Below are 14,070 nucleotides of genomic sequence, written 5' to 3' on the forward strand. Positions count from 1 at the left end.
GAACTGATGAGACAAGTAAACAGAGAGTGAAGACGCAGGTTACATAGGGAGGGCGGGGAGGGCAATGTCGGAACAGGCTTCTGAAGCACAGTGGGAATGGCTCATGTGACCATCTTGAGAAGGGTCATTCTGGGCAGGAAGCCTAGCAAAGAGCAAAGGCTCTAAAATAGTAGCGTGCTTGCCGATGGATCCAAAGCCTGCCGAAAGGCCAGTGTAGCTACAACGGACTGAGTGGAAAGGTGGGTTACACGAAAAGTCGTAGTGGGTGGCAGAGGACTAGATACCAGGCTGTGATATACCATGTTAAGTCTTGAGCATTAAAAGAACCACTGTGGTTGCTCTATGAAGACAAGGCTCCAGGGCAGAGAAAATGGGAGAAAGAGACTATGTTCTGAAACTCTTGAGCTGTTTGTAGCTAAGCAAGTCACCCTGCTTATTTAACTTATATGCAGAGTACATCATGAGAAACGCTGGGCTGGAGGAAGCACAAGCTGGAATCAAGATTGCTGGGAGAAATATCAATAACCTCAGACATGCAGATGACACCACCCTTATGGCAGAAAATGAAGAAGAGCTAAAGAGCCTCTTGGTGAAAGTGAAAGAGGAGAGTGAAAAAGTTGGCTTAAAGCTCAACATTCAGAAAACAAAGATCATGGCATCTGGTCCCATCACTTCATGGCAAACAGATGGGGAAACAGTGGAAACAGTGACTGACTTTATTTTTCTGGGCTGCAAAATCACTGCAGATGGTGACTGCAGCCATGAAATTAAAAGACACTTACTCCTTGGAAGGAAAGTTATGATCAACCTAGACAGCATATTAAAAAGCAGAGACATTACTTTGTCCACAAAGGTCCATCTAGTAAAGGCTATGGTTTTTCCAGTGGTCATGTATGGATGTGAGAGTTGGACTATAAAGGAAGCTGAGTGCAAAGAATTGATGCTTTTTAACTGTGGTGTTGGAGAGGACCCGTGAGAGTCCCTTGGACCGCAAGGAGGTGCAACCAGTCCATCCTAAAGGAGATAGGTCCTGGGTGTTCATTGGAAGGACTGATGTTGAAGATGAAACTCCAATACTTTGGCCACCTGATGAGAAGAGCTGACTCATTTGAAAAGACCCTGCTGCTGGGAAAGATTGAGGGCAGGAGGAGAAGGGGATGACAGAAGATGAGATGGTTGGATGGCATCACCGACTCGATGGACATGGGTTTGGGTAGACTCTAGGAGTTGGTGATGGACAGGGAGGCCTGGCGTGCTGTGGTTCATGGGGTCGCAAAGAGCTGGACATGACTGAGCGACTGAACTGAACTGAACTGAAGAGGAGATGATGGCTTGTATTACAGTATAGCAGTATGGGTGGTGCCAAAAGAAGAGATGATTTAGATGATAAATCAGTTTCAAAGGCAGAGCCAACAGGATTCAGCAAAGCTTGATTATGGGATACAGGAAAGGAGGAGCAACAATGAATGCAAGGGTTTTGGCCCTAGTGACTTGTTGAATGAATGGTGACACCCTTCAATGAGAAGGTGAAGACTTGAGAGAGAACAGGTTTGAAAGGGAACATCTAGAGTCTGGGTTTGGATGTGGATGTGTGAAGTCTAAGATAACACGTTAGAAGTTTTAAAATCTTCTCAACAATCTTTTTAATATCTGCAAAGGAGGTATGACCACTGTCTCTGTTTTATGAATATAAAAACTAAGACTTTGAGATTTTCTCATGAGCAATGATTTTGGACTAATTCTGGAGGTCAAAAAAGGAAACAGACCAGGAAATTGAGGCAGTAAAAGACAGTCAATGAATTTAATTCAGTAAGTATTCGTAGAAGATCAGTATGTACTAATCACTATTAGGTGCTGTGGGCAAGAGGGAGGGAATTAAAAATATTAATTTTTTGCTATCCTCCAGGAATATGCAATGTTGTAAGAGAATGTAGAAACAGTAGGTAATACTGAAAGTGTTGTACTATAGCTTAAAGTAGGATAGCATTAAAGATAACAATCATTGAGGTAGCTTAGTGGAAGGAGAAAAGTCAATAAGGACCAGAATAATGTGATTAAACTCCTTACTGGAAGATATGTTGTTGCTGTTTAGTGGCTAAGTCATGTCCGACTCTTTGCAACCCTATGGACTGTAGCCCACCAGGCTCCTCTGTCCATGGGATTTCCCAAGCAAGAATACTGGGATGGGTTGTCATTTCCTTCTCTGGGGGATCTTCCTCATCCGGGGATCAGATTCACATCTCCTGCATTGGCAGGCAGATTCTTTACCACTGAGCCACCAGGGAAGGCCCTGGAAGAGATAAGGGAGGGTTTTAATGAGAAGGAGTTGGATGGCGGCAGGGAGATCTTCAGGCCAGGAAACTGCATGAGAGTAGTCAGCATGTGCCTAGGGATACCACAAAGATCATTCAACTGGAGCAAAGGAAGATAAAGATGTTTGGGCAGAGAAAGACCAAATTAGGCAGGGTTATGAAAGCCAGGAAGAATATCTCACATTGTACCCTGTGGGTAACTGGAAGCTAATGATGGTTTCTATGGCTAGAGCTGAAACATGGTCAATGTTCACCATTTCTTAACTAACATTTTCCTAGTATGTTGCCAAACTCACACTGGCAACACTTGACATTTTACTTGTATTTAATATTTTTCATTTGCAATAAAAATGATCACATATAACATCCAGGTAGATATTTTGACATGCAAACTCCCTTTGGTTCCAAACTCTTCAAATAATACATTTTTGTCCAAAAAGAGAAATTATAATGTGAGGTTATGAGAAGTCCATTTCCCTCTTAACATTCTTCCTAGCAACTCAGTTGTTTTCATTGGCTTTTATTAAAACAACCTTTGTGCGAACTGGCAATTTGTTTTGTAAATATCAGTGAAAGCACATTTCAGAAAATATTGTAATAAAAACCAACCCAATTTCAGAAATATGCTTGCTGCCAGACATCAGTCTTCAGCTCATATTATGAGTATTTCCAGTAAGTCTTAAATACACATTAACATGAGAAATAGGTTACTGTTGAAGATCAAAAAAGTTGAAAAATCCTCCACTGCCTCTCAAAAATTATTCAAGGGTTCTGTCCAATAAAACATATTTCTCTTTTGATAAACTGCATTCATAATGATTTTGAGCACAACTGAACATTTTTTCTCCCAAACCTACTTAGACTGTTTATTATCATCCTAGCATCTCTATACTTTATAACTTTATTTAAGAGGTCTGGAATATAAACATTTTAGTTATACCTGTCCAGAACCCTTATCTACTTTCCAAATCTTTACAAGGTGTAAGCTTTGTTCCAGACTCCAGGAAATTTGATTACTATTTTTTCAAGTGCATACAACTCAGCAATTGTCACGATGCTATGTTTAATAAGAGACAAGCATTATTCCTCAGCTGATATATAATATAATGAGGAGTAACCGCTAACTATATGTTCTAAAGAGCTTTCACTTTAATGCCTCCTGGTTAGCAGAGAAATATCTCTGTAAAGTGAAATGGAATCATTGCATAATTTTTTTGGGGGGGGGTACTGCTACACTCAGCCTATTTATCTGCTGTGATGCTTTTTTATATAAATGTTTTCTGTCCCTTCCTCTTCTCTTGGAATACAGCTCCTCAGTCTACTAAAGGTCCTGTCCTGGTTTCTACAACAAAAGCTTCTTCATATTCCAAAGTAAGTCAGTGAATTAGTTTTGTACAGATTCTGAGTATGGGTTTGTGTGCCTAGAAACATGCTAGTCATTGTGGAGTTGATTTAAGGAGTATAAGATATGATTTTTCTGTGAAGCAGCTCACATGATACTTAATGCTCTATAAAACATGAAATGATAGCAAATAATTCAAGGCATACTTGGCAACCAAGGACTGAGTTGTAAAAGACAGGGCCAAGAGCAAAGGTGAGGGAAGATAAATGTTAGGGTAGTTAGGAAAGCTTACCGCAAGGCATGGCTTTATGAGAGCCTAAAAGAATGGGTCTGACAAGGAGACGGAAGGTGGAAGTTCATTTTAAGTAGAGAAACTATTATGAGTGAAAAAGCAGAATGGAGGGAGTGACCTCGCTTACTGAACTGCTATTAGAAGCCAGGTGCAATGCAGTATCTATGAAATGAAGCAGATGTCATTTACTCCTCAGCCTCACTCCGGGAGATGGTGAGGGACAGGGAAGACTGGCATGCTGCTGTCCATGGGACCACAAAGGGTCGGACATGACTTGGTGACTGAACAACAACCTCAGTAAATCTTTGAGGTGAATATTATCATCTCCATGTGACAAAAGGAGAAAGAGGCTTAGGGAAAGTAAGACACTTGCTGTAGGCCATCCATCAGGCCTTTCAAAATCAGGATTGTTTACCCAGATCGGCTGGGCCCCACAGCTGGGGCTTTCTCCAGCAGCTCACTGGCTCCTTCATGTATCTGTACTTCAAGGAGGAGACTGTCTTGCCTGGAGCAATTCAATTTGATAGTTAAATGGGGACCAGTTTAAAGAGGGTCGAAGAAACCAGGGTGATTAGGTTTTGAGAGTACAGACAGTCGCTGGTACTTTTTGATGGAGGAGTGAACATGGTGTGAGCAGTGTTTAGGAAAGGTACAGTGGTCACTGGTTTCACAAACAGGCTTGGTTTGACAAAAATAGATGATTTTATAATAAGTAGGGGTGAGGGCGCTATTGTAAAAATTCAGGATCAAAATGAAGAATGAAGGCATGAGAAAAGAAAGGAAGAGACAAAAGTGAGAAAATATTAAAGGAAAAATTAAGAGAACTTTGAGGTCAGCTGAATAACAAGAGCAATGACTCACTCTTGATGAACTTCAATGACTGTAAGAATTCTAGTGCCACTGAAAGAAATTGGAAAGTGGAGAGATGAAGTTGGTCTGAGACACTGATGAGCCAAATTTCGACAGGCACGACCAGGAAATGTGCATATTTCTAGGTAGCAGAAAGAGGCATTTTTTTCACACTTTTAAAAAAATAGCATTTTGTGTAGATCTTGAAATTTGAAACAAAGTAGTTAAATTTCTCCTTCAGTTCAGTTCAGTTCAGTCGCTCAGTCGTGTCCGACTCTCCGCGACCCCATGAATCACAGCACGCCAGGCCCCCGTGTCCATCACCAACTCCCGGAGTGCACTCAAACTCATGTCCATTGAGTCAGTGATGCCATCCAGCCATCTCATTCTCTGTCGTCCCTATCTCCTCCCACCCCCAATTCTTCCCAGCATCAGACTCTTTTCCAGTGAGTCAACCCGACGCATCAGGTGGCCAAAGTATTGGAGTTTCAGCTTTAGCATCGGTCCTTCCAATGAACACCCAGGATTGATCTCCTTTGGAAAGGCTTGGTTGGATCTCCTCGCAGTCCAAGGGACTCTCAAGAGTCTTCTCCAGCACCACAGTTCAAAAGCATCAATTATCATGAAAAATGATGCTGTGAAAGTGCTGCACTCAATATGCCAGCAAATTTGGAAAACTCAGCAGTGGCCACAGGACTGGAAAAGGTCAGTCTTCATTCCAATCCCAAAGAAAGGCAATGCCAAAGAATGCTCAAACTACCGCACAATTGCACTCATCTCACACGCTAGTAAAGTCATGCTCAAAATTCTTCAAGCCAGGCTTCACCAGTATGTGAACTGTGAACTTCCAGATGTTCAGGCTGGTTTTAGAAAAGGCAGAGGAACCAGAGATCAAATTGCCAACATCCGCTGGATCATGGAGAAAGCAAGAGAGTTCCAGAAAAACATCTATTTCTGCTTCATTGATTATACCAAAGCCTTTGACTGTGTGGATCACAATAAACTGTGGGACATTCTTCAAGAGATGGGAATACCAGACCACCTGACCTGCCTCTTGAGAAACCTGTATGCAGGTCGGGAAGCAACAGTTAGAACTGGACATGGAACAACAGACTGGTTCCAAATAGGAAAAGGAGTATGTCAAGGTTGCTGGGACAAATATCAATAACCTCAGATATGCAGATGACACCACCCTTATGGCAGAAAGTGAAGAGGAACTCAAAAGCCTCTTGATGAAAGTGAAAGAGGAGAGTGAAAAGGTTGGCTTGAAGCTCAACATTCAGAAAACAAAGATCATGGCATCTGGTCCCATCACTTCATGGGAAATAGATGGGGAAACAGTGGAAACAGTGTCAGACTTTATTTTTTTGGGCTCCAAAATCACTGCGGATGCTGATTGCAGCCATGAAATTAAAAGATGCTTACTCCTTGGAAGGAAAGTTATGACCAACCTAGATAGCATATTAAAAAGCAGAGACATTACTTTGCCAACCAAGATCCGTCTAGTCAAGGCTATGGTTTTTCCCGTGGTCATGTATGGATGTGAGAGTTGGACTGTGAAGAAATTTCTCCTTAAATTTGGTTTAAAACATGTTTTTTTAATTGCAAGGTCTATATTAAATACTATAGTTTTATCATAACTTATATTTCTATTAAGGAAGAAGGACTAGAGAGAATATCTGTAATCTGGTCCCTCACGTGCCAATTCATTGCATATTTTTGGACCAGAATTTAACCAGAACTTAAAATATTTGAATCCTCAGATCCCTAAAAGAAGCAGGTTAGCCCAAATACCCCGGGAGCTTCAACCTCTGAGTGAATATTGTGAAGGACAGCATTACCATGTATATTATTAATCTGTGCCTTTGATGCAAATATTATTATTCATTTGAAAGGGATAAACATACATTGATAATGAAAATATATAAATTTTAAAAGTAAGACCCCATGAGTCTCAGTAAAGACCTAAATATATTACAGTAGATGTTAACAAATGTTTTAAAATATGTGGATATTTATATTAAAGAAGGATCAAAGGCTTAATCAAGAAGTAAAATCTTAATGATGAATGTAAGGTAAATGAAAGTAAGTGTCCAATACCTGACAAGGGTATTAGGGACCTAAAATCATCTTTACAAAGTGAAATCAGTAAATTTGATTAGTTTGATTAGTGAGGCTGGCTGGGTTAAGGTATATGTGGATTGCCAGAATTTTTTTTTTTTTCTGTTTTTTAACAGTTTCTATAGGGGGAAAAGACTCTGATGCTGGGAAAGGTTGGGGGCGGGAGGAGAAGGGGACGACGGAGAATGAGATGGCTGGGTGGCATCACCGACTCTGTGGACATGAGTTTGAGTGTACTCCGGGAGTTGGTGATGGACAGGGAGGCCTGGCGTGCTGTGATTCATGGGGTCGCGGAGAGTCGGACACGACTGAGCGACTGAACTGAACTGAACTGATAGTGGGTCAGAGTAAGCAAATGAAATAATTACTATGCAAATAGTTGGTCTCACAAGTTATGGCTGCCTTCTTGCTACACCTAAAAATGAGACCTTAAACTTGGAATAAATGAAAAGATACAATAATCCAAGGATAATTTGAAAATATGAAAGTATTTAAGAATTAAGATTAACAAAATCTCAAACCACACTCTACCTATGAGATTTCTAAATCAACTCAAACTTTTGGAGACTACTCAAATTCTGAAGACCACATTTTTGGGACAAAAATCCACAATAAAGAAAAATGGGTGTTTCCAGGTGCTGGGGGGAGGGAGGTAGTGGATATAGTTTCAGTTGAGGAAGATGAAAGAGTTTTGAAGATGGAAGGTGGTGATGGTTGCACAATAATGTGAAGATGCTTCATGCCATTCACTGAACAATACATGAAAAATGTTTAGAGTGATAAGTTTTTTGTTATACGTATGTTTTACCACAATAAAAAATACAAATAAAAATATATTAGACCAAAATGCTTTCTGATAGCACCTTTTATCACCAAGGACCTGGGTTAACACCTGTTCCTCTCGCTGTGGCCAGCAGACTGCCTTGACAGTTGCATGAAAAGATTTTAATTTATATAACACCAAAGCATCTCTAACACTTAATGCTGCTAGATATCATAAATATAATGTCTATGTCATATACAAGACAACATTAAGATGCATTTTCATAGTCTTGTCCCTAAATATTTCCAATTTACCTAATTTGAAGTGTGACAGTTCAATACACTAATAATGTAATATATTCACACATAACAATATTATCTATTCACATATATAATAACAAGCTAAATGTTTGGATAACAACGTTAGTAAATGATCATTTGATTGACAGAATTAATTTACGAGCAATGTACACCTAGAAGCCATCTAACCTACATTTTTTTCCTCTCTCAAATGTCTCAGGTTCATTTAAGGCACATATTGGTCTCCTTTCTGAAAATTATTGCCCTCCTGCTTTCTACCTACTCAAACTCTACCTACTCTTCAGAACTCAGATAAAGGTAAATATCTTAGAAAGCATTTCCTGGCTATCTCAGCCCCCTTTGATCTTCCTAACCTCTAGACTCAATATAATCATCTAATGCTTAGAAATAGACTGCCTTGTATTATTTGCTATCATTTTGGGTTTTATAGCCAACTGAAATGTACTGAAAATTTTATGATTATTCTAGCCTCCAAGAGACAGCCCAAAATAGTGATCCAAAGTAAATTTACTAAAACCAAGTTGTGAACCTGTTTATTCTCTGTAAACTCTAGTGCAGCTCAATGCAAACAGGACTTCAAACTTGCTATTGATTAGGGCTTCCTTTGTGGCTCAGCTGGTAAAGAATCTGCCTGCAATGCGGGAGACCTGGGTTTGATCCCTGGGTTGGGAAGATCCCCTGGAGAAGGGAAAGGCTACCCACTCCAGTATTCTGGCCTGGAGAATTCCATGGACTATATACAGTCCATGGGGTCACAAAGAGTCGGACACGACTGAGCGACTTTCACTTCACTAATTTAATCAGTTAATTCTAAAAACTGACTTATGGGAGACTGAGAAGAAAACTTCCCTCTCCCTGGCCCCCAGTGAACACACACAATCACAGAGTAGCACACACATACTCAACCATATATAACGGAGCACAGTTTGCACAGAGGTAGAACTCCATGGAATGAAACCCTGGAAACTAAAGCAGTAACATTTTTTGCACACCCAATATGTACAAAGAACTTTGTTAAGCCCTATGAATAAGGAATTCACACATCTATAGTCATCTTTAACCCAAATTCAGAGTCTATTACATTGTGGTTAGGGCATGCCTCTGGGCACTGGACTTCAGGCTTAATGTGGGAATTTTCCTCTGCTATCAGACATGAAACCAAGCTGAAAAAAAATATGAGAGGAGGTGGAGGGCAGTTGCCTTCCCTCTGCAAAAAGAACCTGTATTTCAAAAAACTGAAGAAGTTTACTTGTTGTAGTTAAAAATACATATTTCTTTGAGTTCAAATTCTTTCTATTACATATAAGATTTATTGAAATTATATTGTTTAGGCAGGAACAAGAAAGCTGAATATTATTTCAGGTTTTCAAATCATAAGGGAAAATAGTGCCTTTAGGTTTTCCATTCAACTAGGAAAATTATAGCTTCATATTTGCAACACTAAAGCTTAATGCAATGTCAGCAGCTCCATCAAACTCTGTTGTTCAGCAGTTTATAATTCAAGTAGAAATGTTCTCTCCAAGCCCAAACTTGGCCTACACAGTTTCAAAGAAAATGGAGAAAAAATTATTTTGGCTAGTTCTGAATTATAAAAGCAAAAGAGAGGGTGCTTTTATAGAGTATTTTAAAAAACATCTTTGAGAATTTGAGAACGTAACTGGGAATTACTGAGTTGACATCCTTCATTCCTAAGGTTATAGAAATAACCCCAAATTCCATGACATCATGTCAGAATCGGCAATATCTTAATTACTTTCACAAAATTCTTCATCTGGTGGAATTTCATATCAGACAGGATCACTGTTCACAGGGAAAAACAATAATAGTGGAAAATAAGGACAAATAGAAATCTCTCATGAGAACATCATGAAACGTCAATATATTTTTCCTTTAAGTACTCACTCTCTAGTGCAACATATACATATAGAAAATGAAAAAGAATTTTTTCCAGTTTTTTAAGGTGTTTTTGGAATGGCAGCCTGGAATTCCCAGAATTCCTCCTTGCAAATGTTATCTTTGACTTAGAAACAACTTGGTGTTGAAGTGAATTTCTGGCAGCAGATGACAGGAGGTACTGGGCTGCCCAACTCACTGGAGGTGGTGGGTGTGAGTAGGGTGGAGAAGTGGTCAGTGATGGATGGCAGGTGGGTTATAGGTTACCTTTGTGTCATCCTATGGATGAGTCCAGCAGTCAACCCCTCACTACTTTGATCTCCTAGACTACCTTCAAAATACATCAAAACGTTTGATATTGTGGTATTAGGGCATCGCATAAGAAAGTCATCCTTTCCTATGTGTAGAAGGCTCCTTTGTATTAAATACACTGATACCTAATGCATTGATACTCCATGTCTGTTTTCATACAGCTCTTATTGAAGCCTTACTATGTGCCAGGCTACAAATGATTCAGGACAGTTTCCTCAGGAGAAATCAGGAGAAAGTGAATAGTTCATAAAGACAACTCCAGTACATTTGTGGAGTACCTTCTGGATGACTTCACTGAAAAGGATGGTGAGATATCAAAACCTCTACTCTTCCCCTACCACTCACTTTCATCCCCTCTTGAAATCGGAGTCCCCTTCCCTTTTCCCTCAATGCTCGCTGCGGGTGGGACCTAGGATTTTTGTGAACAACACCGTCAGGCCTGGGAGAGCGGTACCAAGTCCAATTTTCCGAGGGGGCAGCGGTGATGTCCAGAAGAGAAGGACAGCCTGGCGGCGTCGCCTGCAGAGTCTGGCTCGGGCTTCAGCACTGGAGTCGGGGTCGGGGGGTGGTCAGAGAGGATTCCGGGGTTCCGGGCATACCTGGTTGAATTGTGCAGCTATGAGCGAGGGTTCCCATATCTTAGAGCCGGTGGTGGTTGTCCCGCCTTTCTCTTTCTTGGGTGCCATGCAAAGAACGGGAGGAGCATCAGCCTCTAAACTGGCCTCTGGCCCGGACTAAGCGTCCCCGCTGCCACAGTAACCGAAGCCACGCCCAGCTCCTGAAGGGATTGGCTCCCCTCTGCTAAACCTGTTCTAAACGCTCTGGTCAACCGCTTCCGTTGCCACGGTAACCGGCAACTTGTGGGCGGGACTCCAGTCCCCAAGGTTAGATCAGAAATTCCCAGCGGTAGAAATGTGCAAGTGGAGGAGGAAAGAATACAACTAGCCCCGAGCTGGTCAAGTTACTTTCTTTTACTCCCACCCTCTGCTTCTTCTTTAGAGCCTTCTCTGGTCCGAGACATTGTCGAGAAATTCAGGATCCCTGGAATCCCGTCCACGACTTGTTTACCAAGGTTTCTTCCACCTTGGGAAACGCAGAATGAAGAACTGACTCCACTCAGAGGACAGCCCATGCTGTTTTCTTTTCCTCTCTAATCTGCCCAAGATGCTTCTCTATATGAAGCCAAATTTGTCTCCCACCTCCATCCCCTGCTTTGGTCTAGGTTCTGCCCCACAAGGCCTTACTAAAATAGGTCCAGCTACTCTTGCATAGGGTCTTTGATATAACTGTAGTCAGGATTAGTGTCTATGAACTGTTTTCTCTTCCTGATTAGCCCAAGTTCTTTTACACTATGCTCCACTAAGTAGTCTTTTCCCTCTTTCCCTCACATAGCACCAATATCTAAAGTATCCTGATCAGAGTTCCCAAAGTAATAATGATAGTTATCATAATAATATAACAACCACTCTTGTTTCTTGAGCACTGGTTATATGCTGCACCTTGTTACATTATTTACTTAAAAACAACCTTTTTCCAAGTCTCACAGTGTATCACTGATGGCACTAGAATTAAAATCCAGGATTATATGAATCCCAATTCCAGTGTGCTTCAATTCTACACTACTATTACCACTGTTTTAGGCCTGCTAAAATGAGAGATGTCTCTCTTTTAGGGCTAGACTTATTTTTATTTAATTCTTCTTACAATGGGACAAATTTGAGGACAACCAGGGGCAGAGTTCAGCCAAAGGTATTTTGCTATCTCTTTAGTCTTTTCCACTATATAATGCAGTGTGACCAGTGCTTACCCATTCCTCCCAGCTCTGCACTTGGCCTGAAGTTGAGGTGTTTCAATTATCCCAATGGGCCAGGGCAGCTAAGGTGATGCATGTGACTTGAAGCTTAACTTCATTCAGCACAACCTGCAGATGATCCTTCATTGCAAGAAAGTGTTCTGACACTTTTTATTGCTTTTTTTGAGGAAGAAATTGTGTTTGAATGGGATAATGATACCTATTTACTACTGTCTTACTTCATCTGAGGTTTAAAGATGATGCTACTTTTCAACTATTGTTCATAATTTGGATCAATGAAGGGAAAGTTTCTCCTCCTGCCTCATTTCTTTAAAACATATATTAAAGAGAAAGCATAATTTATAGAAAGTCTTTTCACAGGAAATTTACCAAAAAATTCCACTTTTCTTGTTGAAATATGAATGGTTTATCTTTTTGGACAGTAGATCCATGCAATCACAAATCACAACCTGAATCCCTTTCTTCTTGTCATAAGGATAAAATGTCTGATGCATAGTGATGCCAGAGGTATCATGCCAGAAAGGGATTTTCCTGAGGGTCTCCAGAGCAACCACCCAGGCTACCATTGACTCATTACCATAAAATTTTCTCCAAAATTTGATTCTTCACTAAAATTTTCTATATAAGATGAAAACTGTCTCTGGATTATGGCTTGAATATAAAGATTTGAGCTTTATATTAAATATATAAACATTGTTATAAACAAAATAAATAAGTAATAACTGATTATATCATTCTGAATTTTGATCATAATTTTTCCTATAGGTTTTTACTGTTTCGGAAAAAAAGTCCTGTGTCTTTACTAGAAGAGCAGTAAAAAAGTTTGTGTCCTTCCAGTTATGTTTTATAATAAAAAATTGACTAGATGTTTATATATGTCATACCATGTTACCAATTTTCTTTCTTCTTGAATGTGAATGCATATTTCAAAATAAAACATATTATGTACAATCAGTTCAGCCAAATCACTAGCAGATGATTAATAAAACAGACCGCAGATAAGAAAGAAAAACAGTGGAGAAAAATGGAATAGGGAGAAAAGAATAAAATTAACTGTTATTTTATTATCACAGAGAAAATGTCACTAGCTTTGTCTTACAACTTAAAGTTGTAAGTTACATCTTCCAAGAATTGTTTGTTCTCTTCCCATAATTGCCTGTTTATTGGGATGACACGGAAATCCTTGAATCTCTGAATGATTGCTGTGACACAAAAGGCCTCTTTTCCCTCAGTTTCGCCTTGATTTCTCCACCAAAGGCATTTGCTTGAGAGTATTAAGTATGTGATTAAGTGGATGAGAAATAGGCTTTTATTTTCTTAAGCTGCTGAAATGTTGGGGTTTGCTATAGCAACTAAAGTTATTGTAACTATTCCAGTATTTTTAATAGTTTTCATTTGAGAATCAGCTTTCAGTAAATCTAACAGTAGTCAGCCTTCAAAATGGCATGAGAAAATAGACTTGTTACTTTCAAGTAGGCAGGCGCAATCTGGCTACTGTGAACAGCACAAAGATCTAATTCCTGCTGTTTGAGAGACTTCATTTAGTATTATCAATGAGAGCTCATCCTTTGCCTGGACTTCCACCTGCTCATACAGCACATTCTTTCACTTATTCATCAAGTAAATACATTTCTTACTCTAAAATAGTCTGCATATAAAAGTGATACGACAGACTAGTCTGCCCCTGTCACATATACTTAGAAAAATATTTGCCCATTTTTCAGAAGATGAACCAACAAGATCCATTGCTAGACATTTAAAAACACTAATTCTAATTTAGCAAGTTTTTTTATTTTTAAAGAACTGAACATTTTAAAATTCAAAAATAAAGATTTCAAGAAGGAAGAATGCACTTGCAATATAATTTTTAGTAGTTCCCTTTGTAAAGTCCTACCAGAATAAATTTAAATATAGGTTTTCCAAAATTGATTTAGAGAATTCAAAATAAATATTTCTATTACATAATATTTGTCCCCTGGTTCTGGCCTATTTCATTATTCTAGAGAAAGTGGTACTCTAGATAATTTATGATACAAAAGGGGAAGACATTATA

At 39.6% G+C, this 14,070-nt stretch overlaps 1 protein-coding gene across 1 annotated transcript in view; it reads right to left on the reverse strand.

The window, feature by feature from the left end:
• Nucleotides 1-10,916, reverse strand: part of SPAG17 (sperm associated antigen 17) — a 269,667-nt gene extending 258,751 nt beyond the window's left edge. Inside the window, exon 1 of the mRNA XM_055403672.2 lies at nt 10,804-10,916. Coding sequence (XP_055259647.2) covers nt 10,804-10,890 — 87 coding nt within the window. The 5' untranslated portion in view covers nt 10,891-10,916. The remainder of the gene's footprint in view (nt 1-10,803) is intronic.
• Between the last annotated feature and the right edge of the window lie 3,154 nt (nt 10,917-14,070).

The sequence above is a fragment of the Moschus berezovskii genome, chromosome 4 (assembly GCF_049115385.1).
Source record: "Moschus berezovskii isolate FMDL1 chromosome 4, NW_MosBer_1.0, whole genome shotgun sequence".
In the NCBI taxonomy this organism is placed as follows: domain Eukaryota; kingdom Metazoa; phylum Chordata; class Mammalia; order Artiodactyla; family Moschidae; genus Moschus; species Moschus berezovskii.